The sequence below is a fragment of the Oncorhynchus kisutch genome, linkage group LG5 (genome assembly GCF_002021735.2).
Source record: "Oncorhynchus kisutch isolate 150728-3 linkage group LG5, Okis_V2, whole genome shotgun sequence".
Classification (NCBI taxonomy): Eukaryota; Metazoa; Chordata; class Actinopteri; order Salmoniformes; family Salmonidae; genus Oncorhynchus; species Oncorhynchus kisutch.
In genome coordinates, this window is record NC_034178.2 from 53,155,645 (window position 1) to 53,180,531 (window position 24,887).

Consider the following 24,887-nt stretch of genomic DNA (forward strand, 5'->3'; position numbering starts at 1 on the left):
TGCCGGCCCAGACAGCATCCCTAGCATCGTCCTCAGAGCATGTGCAGATCAGCTGGCTGGTGTGTTTATGGACATATTAAATCGCTCCCTATTCCAGTCTGCTGTCCCCACATGCTTCAAGATGGCCACCATTGTTGCTGTACCCAAGAAGGGAATGCTAACTGAACTAAATGACTACCGCCCTGTAGCACTCACTTCTGTCATCATGAAGTGCTTTGAGAGACTAGTCAAGGATCATATCACCTTACCTGTCACCCTAGACCCACTTCAGTTTGCATACCGCCCCAACAGGTCCACAGACGATGCAATTGCCATCACACTGCACACTGCCCTATCCCATCTGGACAAGAGGAATACCTATGTAAGAATGCTGCTCATTGATTACAGCTCAGGATTCAACACCATAGTACCCTGCAAGCTCATCATTAAACTGGAGAACCTGGGTCTCAACCCCGCCCTGTGCAATTGGGTCCTGGACTTTCTAACGGGCTGCGCCCAGGTGGTGAAGGTAGGAAACAACATTTCCTCTTCGCTGATCCTCAACACTAGGGCCCAACAAGGGTGTGTGCTCAGCCCCCTCATGTACTCCCTGTTCACCCATGACTGCGTGGCCATGCACGCCTCCAACTCAATCATCAAATTTGCAGATGGCACAACAGTAGTGGGCTTGATTACCAACAACGACGAGACAGCCTACAGGGAGGAGGTGAGGGCACTCGGAGTGTGTTGTCAGGAAAATAACCTCTCACTCAACGTCAACAAAACAAAGGAGATGATTTTGGACTTCAGTAAACAGCAGAGGAATTTATCCCCCTATCCACATCGAAAGGACAGTAGTGGAGAAGGTAGAGAGTTTTAAGTTCCTCGGCGTACTCATGACAGACAAACTGAAATGGTCTACCCACACAGACAGTGTGGTGAAGAAGGTGCAACAGCGCCTCTTCAACCTCAGGAGGCTGAAGAAATTTGGCTTGTCACCTAAAACGGCAACTGCACCGCCCTCTACTGCAAGGCTCTCCAGAGGGTGGTGCGGTCTGCACAACGCATCGGGTTCAAACTACCTGCCCCCAAGACACCTACACCACCCGATGTCACAGGAAGGCCAAAAAGATCAGGACAACAACCGCCCAAGCCACTGCCTGTTCACCCCGCTACCATCCAGAAGGCGAGGTCAGTACAGGTGCATCAAAGCTGGGACCGAGAGACTGAAATACAGCTTCTATCTCAAGGCCATCAGACTGCTAAGAGCAATCACTCACTCAGAGAGACTGTTACCTACATAGAGACTCACTAGTCCCTTTAAACAATGCCACTTTAATAATGTTTACATATCTTACATTACTCATCTCATATGTATATACTGTACCTTATACCGTCTATTGCACCTTGCCTATGCCGCTCGGCCATTGCTTATCCATATATCCATTTTACATCCCTTTAGATTTGTGTGTATTAGGTAGTTGTTGGGGAATTGTTAGATTACTTGTTAGATATTACTGTACTGTCGGAACTAGAAGCACAAGCATTTCGCTACACTCGCATTAACATCTGCTAACGATGTGTATGTGACCAATACATTTTGATTTGATTTGACTGAATCTCATTATGTTGTGGAAGATAATGTGGATCTCTTCTGACAGACAGTCAGCGCTTATGTAACTGAACGCTGTACAAACCTGGCTCACTCAGCATGTGTCTCAATCTTCCCTGGATTACTTTGAACTTGTTGTGCTCTATGGGTTGAACTATTCTTACACCACCTCAACTATTCTTACACCACTTCACCTCAATTCCTCACTGCAGTAGTCCATGTGCAGGTGGCAGCAGGAGAGGAGACCCATGTGTGGTGAGCATTCAGATGTTTGTCTGACAGGCCTATTGCTCAAGCTTTGGGAACACTGTCATTGTGTTGAAATTGTTGTCAGGACGAGTATTTCAGACAACAAACACTTTAAAGAGTCTACAAATGCTTATAGTATTTTAACCCAACACAATGTAACCGATACCGATTAAATCACATTTATTTATAAAGCCCTTCTTACATCTGCTGATATCTCAAAGTGCTGAACAGAAACCCAGCCTCAAACCCCAAACAATGCAGGTGTAGAAGCACGGTCGCTCCTGCTGTCTCTAGAGAGTTGAAAACAGCAGGTCTGGGACAGGTAGCACGTCTGGTGAGCAGGTCAGGGTTCCATAGCCGCAGGCAGGACAGTTGAATCTGGAGCAGCAAGGTGGACAGCAAGGAGTCATCTGGCCAGGTAGTCCTGAGGCATGGTCCTAGGGCTCAGGTCCTCCGAGAGAGCGAGAGAGCGAGAGCGAGAGAGAGACCTGCCATTCCGGATGTGTATAAGGGAGCACGAAGACTAGGTAATGTCGGCCTGAACATATACACTACAAAAGTATGTGGACACCCCTTCAAATTAGTGAATTCAGCTATTTCAGCCACACCCGTTGCTGACAGGTGCATAAAATCGAGCACACAGCCATGCAATCTCCACAGACAAACATTGGCAGTAGAATGGCCTTACTGAAGGGCTCTGTGACTTTCAATGTGGCACCGTCGTAAGATGCCACCTTTCCAACAAGTCATCAAATGAATGCCCTGCTAGAGCTGCCCTGGTCAACTGTAAGTGCTGTTATTGTGAAGTGGAAACATCTAGGAGCAACAACGGCTCAGCCACGACGTGGTAGGCCACACAAGCTCACAGAGAGGAACCACCGAGTGCTAAAAATAGCTCGTAAAAATTGACTGTCCTCGGTTGCAACACTCACTACCGGGTTCTAAACGGCCTCTGGAAGCAACGTCTGCACAATAACTGTTCATCGGGAGCTTTATGAAATGGGATTCCATGGCCGAACAGCCGCACACAAGCCTAAGATGCAATGCCAAGCAACGGCTGGAGTGGTGTAAGCTTTCCACCATTAGACTCTGGAGCAGTGGAAACGCGTTCTCTTGAGTGATGAATCACGCTTCACCATCTGGCAGTCCGACGAACAAATATGGATTTGGCAGATGCCAGGAGAACGCTACCTGCCACAATGCATAGTGCCAACTGTGAAGATTGGTGAAGGAGGAATAATGGTCTGGGGCTGTTTTTCATGGTTCCGTCTAGGCCCCTTAGTTCCAGTGAAGGGAAATTTTAACGCTAAATCATACAATGACATTCTAGGCAATTCATTGCTTCCAAATTTGTGGCAACAGTTTGGGGAAGGCCCATTCCTGTTTCAGTATGAAAATGCCCCCCTGCACAAATGGTCTGTCGAGATCAGCGTTGAAGAACTTGACTGGCCTGCATAGAGCCCTGACCTCAAACCCATCGAACACCTTTGGGATGAATTGGAATGCCGACTGCGAGCCAGGCCTAATCGCCCAACATCAGTGCCCGACCTCACTAATGCTCTTGTGGCTGAATGGAAGCAAGTCCCCCCAGCAATGTTACAACATCTAGTGGAAAGCCTTCCCAGAAGAGTGGAGGCTGTTATAGCAAAGGGGGAACCAACTCCATATTAATGCCCATTTTGGAATGAGATGTTTGACGAGCAGGTGTCCACATACCTTTGGTCATGTAGTGTATAATTGGAGGTGAACAAACAGCTAACTCCCCCAGGCTCTTCAGGTATTTCAAGCAGATATCAGTGTTATCAGTGCTAGCTAGGTCGTGTTTCAATCATCTAGAATGGCTTCCTCACCGTATCTCCTTTCCTTGGTGACAACTGATAGGCACGAGGGAAAAGATACGGTCAGATTTCTACTTTAACCAATAAAGACCTTATCATGTCAGCGTTCATGAAGGACAAGAACATTTTTAAGGAAATTAGGAAAGGAAAATAACATCCTAAGGAAATGAGGAAAGGAAGGGAATGAATGACTATTGGAACAGGGAGCCAGAGAGTGACAGTGGCCATTGGGTCCGTGAGTCAGGCATTGACTGGGGGCTATGAGCCAGAACAGGTTTCCCCGGTATGGTCCAGTCGTGCTTGGCTATCTGTCGTCGCCTGGTTGGGTCGTTGGAGGTGGGAAACAGTTAACGGTTAAACAGCCTGAGGACGGGGGTGCTCGGTTCCAAACCCCTCTGTGCTGTAAAACATGGAGCTCCACTGACTCCACCACTCTGCTACACCAGACTCACGCCTCCTCTCATCAGCCCTAGTTTGTTTTGCCTCTGCTTTTTGCATGAATGTGGAATGGCTGCTTGACTGGGAGCTACCACTCTGTCACCACAGGGGCCGCCAGACTGACTGGTCCTGAGAACACAGCATTCTTTTGAAGCCGCAAGCTTCCTTTCTCTCCCTATGTTCTTTCACAATGGGCTGTCCCTGAAGTAAAGAGGGAGAGAGAGAGGGAGAGAGAAAGAGAGACAGACAGAAAGTGAGAGCTAGGCAGCACTCTGGGAGCCTAGCCGGTCATTGCTGTGATATTCTGACTGCCCCAGCGGCTGAGAGAGAGGGCGCGTGACAGAAAGAAAGAAAGAAAGAGAGAAAGAGAGAGAGAGAGGAGGATATAAGACTAGAAGCCTCTTTCCATTCTATGAAAAACAAGTTCCCAAATAGAGCATCAACAGCAAAGTGCGGAGTGGAGGGAGTGTCTTGTCTCTTCAGGGGGAGGTGCTCACTAACACGAAGAAGAAAACAGTCCAGAGGAGCTACTACTAGTGGAAGATCTTTAAGAGGAGCTACTACTAGTGGAAGATCTTTAAGAGGGGGAGAAGAAGACCAATAGTGTCTATTCAGACACAATTCAAACCGATAGTGTCTATTGACTCTACTCAGACTAAAGGAGAAAGCCAAAAACTTTGTTGTCGAGGATGTCTTGGCTGTCGCCCATGTCATGGGCCAAGTGGACCGTGGACAGCAGTCCGGGGAGCAGAGGAGGGAGAGGAGGTGGAGGGCCAGGAGGTGAAGGAGGAAGATGGACTGCTGCCTTGTGGAGGGCAGCGAGAGGAGGAGGAAGAAGAGAGATCTCAACGCTGCAGGCGAGTGTGTTTGTTGGCTACATTGGAGCCTTGAAGCCTTTTAACAGTGAGAGCCCTGCAAGGCAGCTGGAGGGAGAGGGACACCTCTGCTTTTCCACCTGTGGGGTTTGTGAGTTGGTGTTGTTCTAAAGGGGGGATGAGCAGAGAGACAGAGAAAGTGAGAAAAAAGAAAGAAAGAAAGAAAAATGCATTTGACTGTTAAACTGTTTTTTTCCTACTGTAAGGTTCTCCCAAACAATGTTGTGTTATAGGCTTACTGGTTAATTCACAAGTGGGTGTGTGTGAGGTGTGTGTGTGAGAATTTTAACACACCTCAGGTATTTTATTATTGTCCCACACCACAGACAGATACAAACGAGTGATGCCATCTTAATTAAGCACACACTGTGTGTCCCTGTTCCTTGTGGGGGGGGCAAAACATTCCCCTGCTTATAGTGTTATCACGCAAGGCTGTGTGATAGAGATGGAGAGAGATCAGTATACAAATATATATTTTTATAGCAGTGTTTAATTACTATACCTATAGCACAGCATTGAGTGGTGGTGAGTCTTGTTTCCAATCACAGCTACTATTAGTTGTTTATCAGATGTAGTCAACTGGTCTTGCACATGGCAGCTATGCAAACGCATTACATTTAAATAAGTACACATACTACAACATGTAGAGGACACATAGTATATTATGTACACAATAGGTTTGTATTTCCAGATATTCTAGTGATATGACCATACTCATCTCACTCGCTCTCTCTCTCTCTTCCAGTTCAGACTCAGAGGGCCACTTTGAAACCCCAGAGGCTCAGAGCCCTGTCCATGCTCCACTCCAAGTCCCAGAAGAGCTGGAGACCTTCACCACTGACAGAGCAGGTGAGATCATTGCTGCTTGCCTTCAACACAGATAGAAGTAGGCACAAGACATGCCAAAAAAATGTACATCCCCGTATTCAATTCAATTTTAAAAAGTTGTCTAACCCTGAAGGGGCAATTATTTTTGGGCACATGAGTCAGCAACAACAGAGCATGACAGCATACCACAACCATACCATAATGACATACCACACATAGCAACTTCACAAGGAAGGGATGTTATAGGGATATTATGCCACAAAATAGTCCCTCGCAACATCTACAGTACATGGTATGGCCTACCATGACACCCCAACATCCTTTTCATTTCACTCCCACAACCACGCAACCATTGACTGACCATCACCTGGAGAGAATGCTAGCTGGCTGGCTTCTTTTGGAGTTTTCATGGCAACAATAGAGCTTTGTCATTCTGTCTGTGCATTTCCTGCAGGGAACCGTTTTTTTGTGTGTGTGTGCACAACTTTTAACAAGACATGGTTTTCAATAGGCTCTTTTCATGAACAAAAGATACAGTGTTTGGTGGAATCAAGTAGATTTAGTGCTTCAGACCATTTGATGACTGTCCATTAATAATGTTTTCTTAACTGAAACTGCAGATTGCGTTTGCTCTCAAAGGACTGCTACTACATTAGATTAAACTGCACCTACTGTTGAGCTATTTTAACTCTGTTCCGTCTGACATGTGGCCAAACGGAGGGAGGTTACCATGCCAAGGTAATTGAAGACATGTGCTTTGTCTGCCTACCGTACTTTTCTAGGTATGTATCTGACTGTTAGAAATTCATGAAGGCCATTAAAGTTACATAGCACTTAAAGGTTGGTATTAAACTACACAAGTACCTTATTCACAGCAACAATTACGTATGTGGTGAGGGAGTAGTCATGGGTTGAATAAAGAACATATCTTATCCATTCAGGTCAAACTGAGGGAGGCTACTCCACAAGAATAGCATATGTGGCCCAAATAAAATATTATTATTGTAACATTGGATAATTAAAAGGTATAGAATGGGACCACGGCCTGCATGGGAATTGGCTTTTGACTATGGAACTCAGGAGGTCACCCAGGTACAAAAGCAGTTGTTCCTCCTTGTTTTTAATTGTCAGTGGGAGGGGTCAAAGATCATGAGAGTGACTTCCCATGTGATGGAACTAAAAATATCTCTATTATATTGATGGGCCCCATCAGATAGATTTGGATCAATGGGCCCTATTGTGTAGTCTTGCTAATGTTTCCAGATCTGTTTGTGCTGTCTTGCTAATGGTCTCCAGATCTGTTTGTGCTGTCTTGCTAATGGTCTCCAGATCTGTTTGTGTTGTCTTGCTAATGTTTCCAGATCTGTTTGTGTAGTCTTGCTAATGTTTCCAGATCTGTTTGTGCTGTCTTGCTAATGTTTCCAGATCTGTTTGTGCTGTCTTGCTAATGTTTCCAGATCTGTTTGTGCTGTCTTGCTAATGTTTCCAGATCTGTTTGTGCTGTCTTGCTAATGTTTCCAGATCTGTTTGTGTTGTCTTGCTAATGGTCTCCAGATCTGTTTGTGTTGTCTTGCTAATGTTTCCAGATCTGTTTGTGCTGTCTTGCTAATGTTTCCAGATCTGTTTGTGCTTTCTTGCTAATGGTCTCCAGATCTGTTTGTGCTGTCTTGCTAATGTTTCCAGATCTGTTTGTGCTGTCTTGCTAATGTTTCCAGATCTGTTTGTGTTGTCTTGCTAATGTTTCCAGATCTGTTTGTGTTGTCTTGCTAATGTTTCCAGATCTGTTTGTGCTGTCTTGCTAATGTTTCCAGATCTGTTTGTGTTGTCTTGCTAATGTTTCCAGATCTGTTTGTGCTGTATTGCCAACAGATCTGGAACCCGGCTAGCATGAAGCTGCGGTACTTTTAAAAACCTTCCGTAGTGTACACAAAAATAACCTACTTTGTTGTCTGTCCTGTATGTGGACACCTGCTCACCTAACATCTAATTTCAAAATCATGCACATTAACGTGGAGTTGGTCCCCCCCCTTTGCTGCTATAACAGCCTCCACTCTTCAGGGTACAGTATTGTGTCGAGGCACAGATTTGGGGAAGGGTACCAAAAAATGTCTGCAGCATTGAAGGTCCCCAAAAACACAGTGGCCTCCATCATTCTTAAATGGAAGAAGTTTAGAACCACTAAGACTCTTCCTAGAGCTTGCTGCCCGGCAAAGTGAGCAATCAGGGGAGAAGGGCCGATGGTCACTCTGACAGAGCTCCAGAGTTCCTCTGTGGAGATGGAAAAACCTTCCAGAAGGACAACCATCTCTGCAGCACTCCACCAAACAGGCATTTATGGTAGAGTGGCCAGACAGAAGCCACTCCTCAGTAAAAGGCACATGACAGCCCGCTTGGAGTTAGCAAAAAATCACCTAAAGACTCTCAGACCATGAGAAACAAGATTCTCTGATCTGATGAAACCAAGATTGAACTCTTTGGCCTGAATGGCAAGTGTCCCATCTGGAGGAAACCTGGCTCCATCCCTACGGTGAAGCATGGTGGTGGCAGCATCATGCTGTGGGGATGTTTTTCAGCGGCAGGGACTGGGAGACTAGTCAGGATTGAGGGAAAGATGAATGGCGCAAAGTACAGAGAGATCCTTAATGAAAACCTGCTCCAGAGCGCTCAGCACCTCAGACTGGGTGCGAAGGTTCACCTTCCAACAGGACAATGTCCCTAAGTGCACAGCGAAGACAACACAGGAGTGGCTCCGGGACAAGTCTCTGAATGTCCTTGAGTGCCCCAGCCAGAGCCCGGACTTGAACCCGATCAAACATCTCTGGAAAGACCTAAAAATAGCTGTGCAGTGATGCTGTAATCTCTGCCAAAGGTGCTTCAACAAAGTACTGAGTAAAGGGTCTGAATACTTACAAAGTGTGATATTTCAGTTTTTAATTTTTATTTGCGAAAACATTTAAAAACCTGTTTTTGCGGTTTAAGCTACTTAGCTTATTCAAGCCTGTCTCAAAATACAACACTGCCCCTTTAAGACAGAAAAAAGCTCTTTACCCTGACTCAGATGGCTAGAAATGACATTTTGTGCTCTTGTAGGAAGCAACCACTCCCCTATTGCCGACTAGAAATGAGCTATAACTGGGCTAATAACTCACTTACTAGCAAAGAATGTGAACAAATGTGCACAAGTGGCTACATGCAGCTTTTGCTTTGATCTCAGAACAAGTGCATCTACTCGAGACCACTCATGCGGTAAACACAGTCCAGTTCAAAGTGAATGACACAGATCCATATATGACAATGGTCTATTTGCATATAGGGATACTGCAGCTCTGATTGGTTTTGTCCCTCTGGTCTGTAGAGTACGGGCTGAGTCGTGCTTTTTAATGTAATAGAATCCTACTCCAGTGCATTCTGCCTACAAGAACATCTCTTGCATAGTTAGTTTTGCATACTAAGTCTTGCATAGTTTGTTTTGTTTCAGTATGTTGCAGTGAAAGTGGCTAATATTGGAAATTCCCACAGTAGAGGGAAACTTTAATAGTTTTAAGTAAAGGGGAAAACTAGAAAGTTGAGTGAAGTTCAATCTCGTGCTTCTCTGTGCAGGCTGATATTTTTCTGAGTGGCAGTCCCAGGGGAGGGAACATTGGTTGGCACTATGCATTTGGGTATGTAGCGTTTGTCCTTGGAAACACACACAGTTCTTGTACTGATGTTGCTTTCAGAGCCAGTCTGGAACTCGGTAGTGAGTGTTGCAAACGAGGACAGACAAATTTTACCTGCTGTGATATGGTGATATTGGTGATATGTGATATTTCAGTTTTTGCTTTGTCATTATGGGTTATTGTGGGTGGATTGATGAGGGGACAAAAACAATGTAATCTATTTTAGAATAAGGCTGTAACGTAACAAAATGTGGAAAAAGTAAAGGGGTCTGAATACTTTCCAAATGCACTGTAAAACATAGCCTAACCTTTTGTATTATGATTTTTATTGTTTGTACTGGTAATCTCAATAAAAACATAAAACCTATAACCTTGAAGCCCTGGGTACAGTGATCTGAACTCTGATGAACTGATTCTAGAACAGTTAATCAGATAGTTTTTGATCAATTTAGTTGACATGATACACGTGCAAGCAGAATTATTATAGATCTGGGTCATAGGGTATCTTTGTAAGTAAGGCTGCAATGGACTATTCGCCAGTGTTATACCTCTGTTCCTCAGCCTCTCTCTTTGCTTTTCTCCCCCCCCCCCCCCACACACACACATACACACACACACACACACACACTGAAGCACATTCACATATATGTAAACATACCGATGGCGGATTTGACTTTGCTTAGTAATGATTACAGTAGCTCTAAATATTTGGAATATGAGGATCAATGCTGCATTAAACGCTGTAGCAAATGAATTCCTCCACTCCACTGTATATAAATAATCTAGGTCAGAGGCTGACCCCTGTCTCCTAGCAACAGACTGTTGCATGAAAACTACTTTGAAGATGACAGCCATCATGAAACAGTTGTACATTCTGAAGGGAGCAAAATCAACAGCTCTCTCAGTCTGACCTGTTATTAATTTATTAGGCAAGTCAGTTAAGAACAAATTCTTATTTACAATGAAGGCCTAGGAACAGTGGGTTAACTGCCTTGTTCAGGGGCAGAACAATACATTTTCACCATGTCAGCTCGGGGATTCAATCTAGCAACCTTTCAGTTACTGGCCCAACACTCTAACCACTAGTCTACCTGCCATTATAGCTTTTATATTTCCTTATCACAGTTTTCCAGTCACATGAATGCATTGTTATGATATTAGGTATTTAAAGAATAGCGTAACCATGGAAATATATGCATGCAACTGTATATTACTGTGGGATTGGTAGCCTTTCTCTTAACCTTTCTTAATATTCATACTGTAGCTAGCAACCTGCCTTGAGAAGGCTATTTTGTTGAAATTACAGCACACTCCAAATAATATGTTTGATAATATTTTGCATTTGTGGCTATGTTTTCTACTTGTTTTTGAGTCGACTTGTCAAATCCCCTCTCCTGCTTTCACCAGATGCCCTGGAGGAGGAGGATGAACAGCTGATAGTGTCTGGCCCAGCCAGAGATCCAGCTCCTAGCCTCCTATTTAACCAGAACATGGGTCAGGCCAAGCCCCCCTTGGTCCCTGAGGAGGAGGCCCCTGTGGACTCTAAGGAGGGGCCACAAACACTGCCCAACACCACAGACACTGCAGAGGTTCAGCCCGCAATAGCAGGCCCATCAGCCCAGACCAATGGAGCAGCAAAGGCCACTGCTTCTCTAGACTTAGGTCTACCTGAGGAGGATAGACCACTGGCTACTTCACTAGACTTAGGCCTACCCGAGGAGGATAGACCACTGGCTACTTCTCTAGACTTAGGCTTAACTGAGGAGGATAGACCACTGGCTACTTCTCTAGACTTAGGCCTAACTAAGGAGGCTAGCATTACTAAGACGCTTTGTAATGGACACCCCATAGAGACCATCCCTGAACCTCAAGCCAAACCCACTAAAACCACACCCCCTTCCCTGAAGATAAAGGGAGCTTTTTCCAGGGCTAGTGCACAGAGGGATGGGGACAGTGATATCACCCTAGTCCCTAAGGCTAGCTACAACTTCAACCCGGACCAATTCGACGGCAGCTTCAATCCGTTCGCCAGTGGCGGCTCCAAGATTCAAAACTCCCCGCCAAGCGATGCCCTGCCCACAATGGAGTCGCTACCTGTACCTAGCTCCCTGCCCACAATGGAGTCGCTACCTGTACCTAGCTCCCTGCCCACAATGGAGTCGCTACCTGTACCTAGCTCCCTGCCCACAATGGAGTCGCTACCTGTACCTAGCTCCCTGCCCACAATGGAGTCGCTACCTGTACCTAGCTCCCTGCCCACAATGGAGTCGCTAACTGTACCTAGCTCCCTGCCCACACTGGGGTCGTTACCTGTACCTAGCTCCCTGCCCACACTGGGGTCGCTACCTGTACTTAGCTCCCTGCCCACACTGGGGTCGCTACCTGTGCCTAGCTCCCTGCCCACACTGGGGTCGTTACCTGTACCTAGCTCCCTGCTCACACTGGGGTCGCTACCTGTACCTAGCTCCCTGCCCACAATGGAGTCGCTACCTGTACCTAGCTCCCTAACCACACTGGGGTCGCTACCTGTACCTAGCTCCCTGCCCACACTGGGGTCGTTACCTGTACCTAGCTCCCTGCCCACACTGGGGTCACTACCTGTACCTAGCTCCCTGCCCACACTGGGGTCGCTACCTGTACCTAGCTCCCTGCCCACACTGGGGTCGTTACCTGTATGCAGCTCTTCTCCACCTCTTTGTGGGACTAGTTCCTCACCTAAAATGGATGTTGAGGAGGTCAAAGATTCAGCGTCGGAGGCATCAGAGGAGCCCAAGCCTGTGGAGATAGAGTTTGGGTTAGACGAGGCAGGTGAGGTAAAAAAAAACACCGCCCAGGAGGATGGGTAAAACGCCCGGCAGTAAGCTCGCTGTCAAGAAACCAAGGGCAAAAGCAACGACAACAGCACCTGCCCCGACGCCGGCACCCGAACCAGTAATAGCTCACCCGGTAGTAGAGCCGGTTTCAGAAACGACTTCCGAACCACTTTCCATGCCAGGTCCCTCCTTAAGTTTGGACGACGTTCCTATTCCCAAATCCACTTATACATTTGACCCCAACCAGTGGGAAGACCCTAATTTGATCCCCTTTTGGGGTGGTGGTGTCAAAATAAGTAGTTCCCCGGTTTTGCCCAAAGGATCCTACAGCTTTGATCCTCACAACTTTGACAACTATGTGGACCCCTTTAAGCCATCTACAGCCCTGGGCTGCGGGAACTCAACCTCCCGGGATACCCCACTTCCTCCGCCAGCAGAGGAAGCAGTGAAACCAAAGCTGGAGCGGCCCCTGGATGAGGGGAAGAGAATGTGTCAGACTCCAAAGAAAAGCAAGGACAGGATCATCACGTAAGTCCACTACACTCACTAGTGTTCCAACACTAGTATAGCCTTCTTCATGTTAGTTCTGCTTTCAGAATGTGGATTGTCTTAACAAGAAGAAAGCATTCAATTGTCTTCCGTGTCTTCTAAAAACACTTGGCAATGTGCATTTTATAAAACAATACTGTCAGAAAGTGAGTAAACATGTTCGATATTGCTCAATGGCCTATGTGATACCAAACTTGGCTTCATTGTTCTCACATTAGGCTGGTAAATATCTTTTTGCCATTTGCAAGGCCACTGGCATCATAATGTTTGTGTCAGAAGCCTGCTGCCAAACCAACTCCTAGAAACCTATCTCATAATGCTGAGCAGTACATCACTACTCATTCCTCCTTCTCTCTCTCCCTCATCTTTCATTTTCCTGCTGTACTCCCTATCGACCTTCTCCCGCCAACCCTACCAACCAACCGCCACTGTCTGTCTATCGTGCACCTTTTCTCTGCTTCTCCTCCCACCTTGTGTTCATTCGCCTCAGGACCACTGAACAAGTGAAGTTTCTCTGTTTTCTGTTGTAAGTAGTACTTCCTCTTTCCTCACTCATTCTCTCTCTCTCTCGCGCACTCTCTCTGGGTTGGTCTGCCATCTTAGCTTTCAGTCCTATTGCATGTGTTGTTATGATGAGAGCTCAGTGAAGGAGCTTTTAGTGTCCTGCACTCCTGCATGTTGACACGTGAACCTTCCCCCTTAAAAAACATGCCTTCATCAGCTAGTAGGCTATTTCCTTAATGGTTGCCTTGTGAGTCTTTGCAGAGTTAAATAACAGATTTCTATCTGCATAGGATTTTGCATAGTGCTGTCGTGTCTTTACTATCATTGAATTAAGACTTTTAGTTTTTATCAAAGATTCTCTGTAATTAGCATTTCGTGATTAACTAATCAGGCAAATGTAATTAACTAGGAAGTCAGGGCACCAAGGGAAAATATTCAGATTACAAAGTTATAATTTTCCTAATACAACTTTTCAGATATATTTTAATATCTGATCAATTAATCTTCTTGATTGATTAATTAATTAATTATTTTACCTCACGTTAGTCTCATTCCAAACATCATAAATTGTTGGTTATCTGCACGAACCCAGTCTTCACTATGAGTCATCCATACATCAATTGTCTTAAATCATTTATTTATTAACTAACTAAACAATCACAGAAGTGCACACACAAACAAACAAAATTAATATGGTTACAAGAAATTATAGGGGAATATGCCCTAGTGGGCTAAACCTGCATGGCGGCTTGTTGTACAAAAGGGAAGTGGGGGTCGACTGAGATAAGACAGTTGATAATTATAACAATTGAAATGCTAATCCTTTGCACATGAACTCTCACTCATTCGGGAACAATTGCAATCAATATATATACTGTATTTACGCTCAATGTGTCGTCTGTGTGTCTGTTGAAAAGTTTGTTTCTCTCTCTCTCTCGAATGGATAGTTCAGAGTGACATTCATTCATGTCTTTATAGAATAGTTGTTTCGGCGGTTCTCTAGGAAAATTCACTCTGTCTCAATACTGTGGCCATGAGGATATAATCTCCTCCAGGAATTTACGACCTCTCTCTGACCACAGCAGCCTGGGTGTAGGAGACAGAGAGAGGGGGATGCTGTACCCAAAGAGGGCAACGTCATGACAGTGCTGTGCAATACTGATTAGACCAATGGGAGAATAGTGTGTATCAACCATCTGCTAGCCTGCTAGCCGCAGCCCTCTAGCTGTCTAGAGCATTTCGGACTGTTAGCTTAAGAGGCCCATCAGACAAATTCTTTGGCCACTATACCTATTTTGCCAATTGGCCTGGACCCTTTCACCACACAGATCCCTGCTGATCCACGAAGACTGGTCTGCCGACGTTACAGCACGAGGGGGCTACTACTGACTTCTTCCGTCACGACGTCCCTCTAAGGCCCTTCTGCTAGCTAGCCACGGCCCGCTAGCTGCCTGAATCGACGTGTCTCCGGCCCGCCTGAGCCACTCACTGGACCCCTATGATCACTCGGCTACGCATGCCTCTCCCTAATGTCAATATGCCTTGTCCATTGCTGTTTTGGTTAGTAATTATTGCATTATTTCACTGTAGAGCCTCTAGCCCTGCTCAATACGCCTTAGATAACCCTTTAGTTCCACCTCCCACACATGCGGTGACCTCACCTGGTTTAAATGATGTTTCTAGAGACAATATCTCTCTCATCGTCACTCAATGCAAAGGTTTACCTCAACTGTATTAACATCCTACCATACCTTTGTCTGTACATTATACCTTGAGTATATTCTACCATGCCCAGAAACCTGATCCTTTTACTCTCTGTTCCGAACGTACTAGACAACCAGTTCTTATAGCCTTTAGCTGTACCCTTATCCTACTCCTCCTCTGTTCCTCTGATGATGTAGAGGTTAATCCAGGCCCTGCAGTGCCTAGCTCCACTCCCACTCCCCAGATGCTCTCATTTGTTGACTTCTGTAACCGTAAAAGCCTTGGTTTCATCTACGTTAACATTAGAAGCCTCCTCCCTAAGTTTGTTTTATTCACTGCCTGAGCACACTCTGCCAACCCGGATGTCCTAGCCGTGTCTGAATCCTGGCTTAGGAAGACCATCAAAAACCCAGACATTTCCATCCCTAATTATAAAATTTTCCGACAAGATAGAAGTGCCAAAGGGGGCGGAGTTGCAATCTATTGCAGAGATAGCCTGCAGAGTTCTGTCTTACTATCCAGGTCTGTGCCCAAACAATTTGAGCTTCTACTTTTAAAAATCCACCTTTCCAGAAACAAGTCTCTCACCGTTGCCACTTGCTATAGACCACCATCTGCCCCCAGCTGTGCCCTGGACACCATATGTGAATTTATTGCCCCCCATATATCTTCAGAGCTCGTGCTGTTAGGTGACCTAAACTGAGATGTGCTTATGTCACGAGAATTATGTTCTCAATGTTCATAACCCAATTCGATTAAACTACTCAGTCTGCAACCCAGGATTTGTAAGATACTGGTTGAATGAAACAGACAGAGGCCCAACTACAATAGTCAAGATGTTTATTCATGAGAGTGCTGGTTTGTTGTACAAAACCATTCATTTTATACTAGCTCCTTACGCAAATACTTTTGCACACCAACAGTAGGTATCCTACGCACATACTGTACCAATACCCAGCCGACAAAGATTAGGGACCGTGAGAAGCAATCCCTGTCCCCCCTCAAGATTAGGGAGTACTCACTGCCCTCTCCCAAATCCCTAAGTGGTCCCTAGCCAAGGTCGGCACCGAATTTTGCTCAGACAGTCTGTGTTTAAGATACTATAGGGACATATTGTACAGATATATTGTTTTACCCTAATTCTGACTAAAACTACACACATAATTTATTATCATTTTACTGACTAAGACTACACACATCCTTAATAATTTGATGATTCTAATGTATTTCATTGATGATTCTAATACATTTCATACAATTATATAGTTTCAGGGTGGAATATTCTAATCATTCATTTTAACAAATACATTCCATTCACAGTTTAACACCCCTGCCATCCTACAATCTAAGCTTGATGCCCTCAATCTCACACAAATTATCAATGAACCTACCAGGTACAACCCCAAATCCGTAAACACAGGCACCCTCATAGATATCTTCCTAACCAATCTGCCCTCCAAATACACCTCTTCTGTCTTCAACCACGATCTCAGCGATCACTGCTTCATTGCCTGCGTCTGTAGTGGGTCTGTGGTCAAATGACCTCCCCTCATCACTGTTAAAACGCTTCCTAAAACACTTCAGCGAGCAGGCCTTTCTAATCGACCTGGCCCAGGTATCCTGGAAGGATATTGACCTCATTCCGTCAGTAGAGAATGCCTGGTTATTCTTTAAAAGGGCTTTCCTCACCATCTTAAATAAGCACGCCCCATTCAAAAAAATGTAGATCCAGGAACAGATATAGCCCTTGGTTCACTCCAGACCTGACTGCACTTGACCAGTACAAAAACATCCTGTGGCGTACTGCATTAGCATCGAAAAGACCCTGCGATATGCAAGTTTTCAGGGAAGTTAGGAACCAATATACACAGGCAGTTAGGAAAGCAAAGGCTAGCTTTTTCAAACAGAGATTTGCATCCTGTAGCACAAACTCCAAAAAGGTCTGGGACACTGTAAAGTCCATGGAGAATAAGAGCACCTTCTTCCAGCTGCCCACTGCACTGAGGCTAGGAAACACTGTCAACACCGATAAATCCACGATAATTGAGAATTTTTCTACAGCTGGCCATGCTTTCCACCTGGGTACCCCTACCCCGGTCAACAGCCCTGCGCCCCCCACAGCAGCTTGCCCAAGCGTCCCCCCATTTCTCCTTCACCCAAATCCATATAGCGGATGTTCAGAAAGAGCTGCAAAATCTGGACCCCTACAAATCAGCCAGGCTAGACAATCTGGACCCTCTCTTTCTAAAATTATCCACCGCAATTGTTGCAACCCCTATTACTAGCCTGTTCAACCTCTCTTTCGTATCGTCTGAGATCCCCAAAGATTGGAAAGCTGCCGCGGTCATCCCCTCTTCAAAGGGGGAGACACTCTAGACCCAAACTGCTACAGACCTATATATATCCTACCCTGCCTTTCTAAGGTCTTCGAAAGCCAAGTTAACAAACAGATCACCGACCATTTCGAATCCCACCGTACCTTCTCCGCTATGCAATCTGGGTTCCGAGCTGGTCATGGGTGCACCTCAGCCATGCTCAAGGTCCTAAACGATATCATAACCGCCATCGATAAGAGACAATACTGTGCAGCTGTATTCATCGACCTGGCCAAGGATTTCAACTCTGTCAATCACAGCATTCTTATTGGCAGACTCAACAGCCTTGGTTTCTCAAATGACTGCCTCGCCTGGTTCACCAACTAATTCTCAGACAGAGTTCAGTGTGTCAAATCGGAGGTCCTGGTGTCTGACATTCTCTATGGGGATGCCACAGGGTTCAATCCTTGGGCCGACTCTCTGATGTCGCTCTTGCTGCTGGTGATTCTCTGATCCACCTCTACACAGACGACACCATTCTGTATACTTCTGGCCCATCTTTGGACACTGTGCTAACTAACTTCCAGACAAGCTTCAATGCCATACAACTCTCCTTCCGTGGCCACCAACTGCTCTTAAATTAAAGTAAAACTACATGCATGCTCTTCAACCGATCGCTCCCCACACCTGCCTGCCTGTCCAGCATCACTACTCTGGACGTTTCTGACTTAGAATATGTGCACAACTATATGTGGACAACTACAAATACCTAGGTCTCTGGTTAGACTGTAAACTCTCCTTCCAGACTCACATTAAGCATCTCCAATCCACAATTAAATCTAGAATCGGCTTCCTATTTCGCAACAAAGCCTCCTTCACTCATGCTGCCAACATACCCTCATAACACTGACTATCCTACCGATCCTTGACTTCGGCGAAGTCATTTACAAAATAGCCTCCAGCACTCTACTCAGGAAATTGGATGCAGTCTATCACAGTGCCATCCGTTTTGTCACCAAAGGCCCATATACTACCCACCACTGCGACCTGTATGCTCTCGTTGGCTGACACTCGCTTCATATTCGTCGCCAAACCCACTGGCGCCAGGTCATCTATAAGTCTTTGCTAGGTAAAGCCCCGCCTTATCTCAGCTCACTGGTCACCATAGCAGCACACACCTGTAGCACGCGCTCCAGCAGGTATATTTCACTGGGCACCCCCAAAGCCAATTCCTCCTTCGGCCGCCTTTCCTTCCAGTTCTCTGCTGCCAATGACTGGAACAAACTGCAAAAATCACTGAAGCTGGAGACTCATATCTCCCTCACTAGCTTTAAGCACCAGCTGTCAGAGCAGGTCACACATCACTGCATCTGTACATAGCTCATCTGTAAATAGCCCATCTAACTATTTATTTTGCTCCTTTGCACCCCAGTATCTCTATTTGCACACTCATCTTCTGCACATCTATCACGCCAGTGTTTAATTGTTATATTTGTAATTATTTCACCGCTATGGCCTATTTATTGCCTTACAACCCTTATCCTACCTCATTTGCACACCTTGTATATAGATTTCTTTTATTGTATTTTTGACTGTATGTTTGTTTATTCCATGTGTAACTCTGTGTTGTTGTATGTGTCGCACTGCTTTGCTTTATCTTGGCCAGGTCGCATTTGTAAATGAGAACTTGTTCTCAACTGGCCTACCTGGTTAAATAAAGGTGAAATAAAAAAATACAAATAAAATGTACAGTTTATTAGATACATGTCCCGAACAATTACATGTTCAGTGTCCTAATAACCAATGCTACTGTATATTCTGTATTTACAAATCCTCTTCCGGTGTTCCTCTAGGAATTCGTGTAAGGGCAAGAAGTATGAAAACCAGTCCCTGGTCCTGAATGTCTGCAATCAGGTGTGTGTGTGTGTGTGTGTGCGTGTGCGTAAGTGCTTGTGCAATATCAGTTGAATATAACCTTGCTACAGTGGCACTGCAATGTCTATTACTCAGTAGGTTACCTCACCTACACACACACACACACACACACACACACACAGCTTCTTTCTTTCATGCTGACAAGTGCATCCCTTTCTCACACTCTCATCATTGTGTCCATAGCACTGCGGTACAGCCCTGGCGTGTTGACAGATGCATGACTCATCACTCAGCACGTGTTTATCAGTCTGTAGATGCCATGTGCCATCATGTTTTATCACATCCCATAACACTCCAATTGACTATTAAACTACCTCAAGTGAACCACCTAATCTACTACTTTGAGAAACAAAACAAAAATATTGTAGAAATCAAGTGCTATTTGCATGTTAGAATGCATATGGAATCCACCGTGCAATATTATGGCATTGTTTATGTTTTTTGTTGGTGGACTCTCTATGCAGATTTTACAGTGTGGCTCAGTAGTTCCCAGCCCGTGGTTCCCATCCCAGCTTACCAGATGGAATACATTAAATTCAATATAGTAAATACACCACGGGTGTTCTATCTGACTGTAGGCTGATGGTATGCTGACACTCCATTCTCTTGTTTACAGGAAGAGGATGTGGTTGTGTCACAGGTCCAAGAAATGCCCCGCCGCGTTCGCCATGCCACCGATGAGGAAAAGCTGGCTTGTAGTGAAATCATGGGCCAGAAAGCCAAGGAGGAGGCCGGGGTGGAGGTGGAGGAAGAAAAAGACTTGGCCATCACAGACAATGTCAAAAGCCAGGCAATGCTGGATGGTAAGTTTGGTTTGGCTCTCAGGGCGTTCTTTAGATTTATTCAATGACCAAGACGTAGTCAAAGGGACTCTGTTTAAAAGTCTAAAGAGGCTAGAAAACAAAAAACAAAACTTAATGCCAGCAGTTTTAGACAATCCATTAGATTAGCTCCATTAGATTACACTTGACTACAGACTGCAGGAAAGCAGTTTCTGGAGAGCCTCTGGGATTGTAGTCCCATAATAGTTTTTACTGCCATCTATTGGCCATTGAAAATCAGAAGTTGAGTAAATGACTTTTCCATCTCCATCCCCATCAGAGCATGTTAACGGAGTTGAGCGGTTGGAAAACCCGCTCATTGCTCATGGAATCACCGCTTAGGCGCTCCATGTCCTTTCTTACAGCACTGCTGAAAACCGCTCAGTGCTCACAGGGGGGGGGGGGGGGGGGGGGACGCTCCAAATTCGCTCCATTCATTAAAATCACAATTGAATCAACACCCATCTATTATTGTGACTGCCTGGACCTACCAATTGGTTTTTAAGTTTTGAAACCAAACCATATGGATTTCAATGAAAAGTATTTTAATAAACACAAAAAGGTGAATGTAAGAAGCTAACATAATTTTAAATAGGCTACATGTCATATTAAACAGCATATAAACACTAAATAGGTCAGCAGACAGACAGAAAAAGGACTTATTAGTGCCTTGAATACATTTTTTGATTAATTGCTTATATTATCAGCCGGCCAGCAGCTTATAATATCCTCTCCAAACTTGTAGCCACTGGTCATGCGAAACACCTTTTTGGCCACTCTTGCCAGGCTGGACAGAGACGCAATTGTAATTTTTTTCAGGGTCTGAATACTTAGGTAAATAAGGTATTTCGTTTTTTTTTTAATTATCCATTTGCAAACATTTCTAAAAACCTGTTTTCGCTTTGTCATTATGGGGTATTGTGTGTAGATTGCTGAGGATATTTTTTTATTTAATCAATTTTAGAACAAGGCTGTAACATAACAAAATGTGGAAAAAACTAATGTTGTTGTAAGAATCGGACCAAAATGCAGCGTGCTTTGGGTTCATCATCTTCATCATCATCTCCAATCCAAAGTTAAATCTAGAATTGGCTTCCTATGTCGCAACAAAGCATCCTTCACTCATGCTGCCAAACATACCCTTGTAAAACTGACCATCCTACCAATCCTCGACTTCGGCGATGTAATTTACAAAATAGCCTCCAATACCCTACTCAACAAATTGGATGCAGTCTATCACAGTGCAATCCGTTTGGTCACCAAAGCCCCAAATACTACCCACCATTGCGACCTGTACGCTCTCGTTGGCTGGCCCTCGCTTCATACTCATCGCCAAACCCACTGGCTAATTGTCATCTACGACCCTGCTAGGTAAAGTCCCCTCTTATCTCAGCTCGCTGGTCACCATAGCATCTCCCACCTGTAGCACACGCTCCAGCAGGTATATCTCTCTAGTCACCCTCAAAACCAATTCTTTCTTTGGCCGCCTCTCCTTCCAGTTCTCTGCTGCCAATGACTGGAACGAACTACAAAAATCTCTGAAACTGGAAACACTTATCTCCCTCACTGGCTTTAAGCACCAACTGTCAGAGCAGCTGACAGATTACTGCACCTGTACATAGCCCACCTATAATGTGGCCCAAACAACTACCTCTTTCCCTACTGTATTTAATATAATTATTTATTTATTTTGCTCCTTTGCACCCCATTATTTTTATTTCTACTTTGCACATTCTTCCACTGCAAATCTACCATTGCAGTGTTTTACTTGCTATATTGTATTTACTTTGCCACCATGGCCTTTTTTTGCCTTTACCTCCCTTATCTCACCTCATTTGCTCACATCGTATATAGACTTGTTTATACTGTATTATTGACTGTATGTTTGTTTTACTCCATGTGTAACTCTGTGTCGATGTATGTGTCGAACTGCTTTGCTTTATCTTGGCCAGGTCGCAATTGTAAATGAGAACTTGTTCTCAACTAGCCTACCTGGTTAAATAAAGGTGTTCTCAACTAGCCTACCTGGTTAAATAAAGGTGTTCTCAACTAGCCTACCTCGTTAAATAAAGGTGTTCTCAACTAGCCTACCTGGTTAAATAAAGGTGTTCTCAACTAGCCTACCTGGTTAAATAAAGGTGTTCTCAACTAGCCTACCTGGTTAAATAAAGGTGTTCTCAACTAGCCTACCTGGTTAAATAAAGGTGTTCTCAACTAGCCTACCTGGTTAAATAAAGGTGAAATTAAAATAAATGTAAAAAAAAATCTTTATTACGCGAACCGGCAAAAAACAATAAAGAACAAAACGAACGTGAAGCTATGCAGTGCTCAAGGCAACTATACACAAACAAGATCCCACAACAAACAGGTGGGAAAAAGCTGCCTAAATATGATCCTTGATCAGAGACAACGATAGACAGCTGCTTCTGAATGGGAACCATACCAAGCCAACCTAGAAACAAAGAAACTAGAATGCCCACCCTAGTCACACCCCGACCTAACCAAAATAGAGAATAAAGGATCTCTACGGTCAGGGCGTGACAAGGGGTATTTCCAAAGGCACTGTAAATATTTTGCTACAATGACACACTTAGTTATCTACCCACCTAGTTCCTTTCTGTTAGCATGTGCACGTAGCATGTACACCATCATGCTGTTGGGATAAGTGTCTTTCCAGATTCCACAATGATTCTTTAGTTGTTGACACTACATCACCGCACTCCCTCTCTTGCTCTTGGTCCTCATCTTTGTAAGTCACCTTGATTTAGGACCTGAGTGTTTTATCACTTTCTTTATGAAAATATTTAGCTCCAGCTCCGCTCTGCTCACATACTCTGATCCCCATAATACTTATTCATGTATTATTGTCTTCCTCTCAGGGCCACAGGCAAGGATAACACACAATATGAAGGAAAAGGACATTTGCATTTCAGTAAGTAGGCTTAGATCTTTTGATTTGTCTCTAAGATTTGTTATGCTTTTTCAATAGAAGCCAGTTTGCATTAGAGCACAGATTGACATGTTTTGTCCTTGGTGTCTACAGAGTGAAGAGCTGTCAATCACCCCAAGGCCAAAGTTGATTGGCTGCAAGGGACACGATGACAAAGGTAGTCCCTCCTCCATGGATACCATATCGCTAAATGAGATGGACAAAGCAGCGGTGCTCACCTTGATCAGAGAGGAGGTATAGTAACTGACCAATAGGGGTTATTATACCAAACTGAAAATATCTGGGTCATGTTCATTAGGCACCAAATTGAAGAAAACAGATTGAAATAGGGAGGGACTATCTGGATATATCTAATTAGAAATTATAATTTTTGTTTCCCATTGCCTGCCCTAAAGAACACAACCTAGGTTGCACTAAGAGCTAGCCCTCTGAGCTAAAGGCCCAGTTCCCTGATTGCTGACTGTCACTGTAGTACTGCACACTCACTGCAGTACTTCTATTATACCATAGTAAACATACTTAAACTTTCAACAAGTACTGATGTAGGATCTTCATTTTTATCAACCTGTTAAAGGAAAACTGTATTTTAGATTTAAAAAGGTTTCTGAAGTCTGTAATTTTCACTTTGAAATTTCAGACTTGATTTTCCCTTTAAGAAAAAACAACCCCTTACATGTCCATTAATTATGATCAATATAATAATTGACATTTCCTGTTGCTGCAGGATTATTTTCCAGCTGTAGAAACCAGCTCAAATTAAGATCCTACATCTGTAGCAAGCAACTGGATGCCTGGCAAGCCTATGTTAAGCATAGTGTTTTCTCCCCAACAGATAATCACTAAAGAGATAGAGGCCAATGAGTGGAAGAGAAAGTATGAAGACAGTCATATGGAGGTGTTAGAGATGAGGTATTATATGGCACTTGTTTTAGTTCGACATAATTCAAAGTGAATCATATATCACAGGAAAACTCACAAGAAAGCTTTTAGACTGAAAATAAACATTTTTCTTTGTATTTATATCTCTCCTCCTGTTAATTCATCTCTTGTAGGAAAATAGTGGTGGAGTACGAGAAAACAGTTGCACAGATGATTGGTAAGTTCTTGAAGAGTTCATTATCGGCACTGATATGAAATCACAGGATTGGTGAAAGCAATATAGTTGATACCTACCAGTTTATGACTTTCAGCTTATTCATACCCCTAGACTTATTCCACATTTTGTTGTTCCAGCCTGATTTCAAAATGGATCAAATTATTTTTTTTCCTCCCCTGCTACACACAATACCTCATAATAACAAAGTGAAAACATGTTTTTAGAAAATGTTGCACATTTATTCATCAGGAAATGGAAATGAATGTATTGACAAATTAACAATTATCTTTGTATTCGCTTTTTGTTATAATTTGATTGAATTTTCATTTTTTTAAACATCAGCGCAAATTCATGGAACTAGACGATGATAGCAAGCCTATTTAGGCTATTGAGACACTCTTGTACCCTTAGTCCTTGTTTGGACGTATCTCAACTTAGTGACCGTTGACCTGTAAACTTTGCAGAGGATGAGCAGCACAAGAGGAGTGTCCTGGGCTCCCAGAAGAGTGTCCAGCAGGTGACTCTGGAGCGGGACCAGGCCCTGGCCGACCTCAACTCTGTGGAGCGCTCACTCTCGGACCTCTTTAGACGTTACGAGAACATGAAGACCATCCTGGAAGGCTTTAAGAAGGTATGTGAGACTAGAGTGAATGTTTAGGAAGGTATATGTTAACGTGAGACTAGAGAGAAGGTTTAAGAAGGTGTGCGTGATACCAGTGGAG

The 24,887-nt window shown here is 44.3% G+C and overlaps 1 protein-coding gene across 1 annotated transcript in view; it reads left to right on the forward strand.

The window, feature by feature from the left end:
- tacc1 (transforming, acidic coiled-coil containing protein 1) overlaps nucleotides 1-24,887 on the forward strand; it is a 41,870-nt gene that overhangs the window by 8,187 nt on the left and 8,796 nt on the right. The window contains 10 exon segments of the mRNA XM_031825389.1: nucleotides 5,737-5,840; nucleotides 10,886-12,319; nucleotides 12,321-12,819; nucleotides 19,217-19,277; nucleotides 19,915-20,101; nucleotides 22,999-23,051; nucleotides 23,163-23,303; nucleotides 23,902-23,978; nucleotides 24,122-24,165; nucleotides 24,630-24,796. Of these exon segments, the coding sequence (XP_031681249.1) occupies nucleotides 5,737-5,840; nucleotides 10,886-12,319; nucleotides 12,321-12,819; nucleotides 19,217-19,277; nucleotides 19,915-20,101; nucleotides 22,999-23,051; nucleotides 23,163-23,303; nucleotides 23,902-23,978; nucleotides 24,122-24,165; nucleotides 24,630-24,796 (2,767 nt within the window).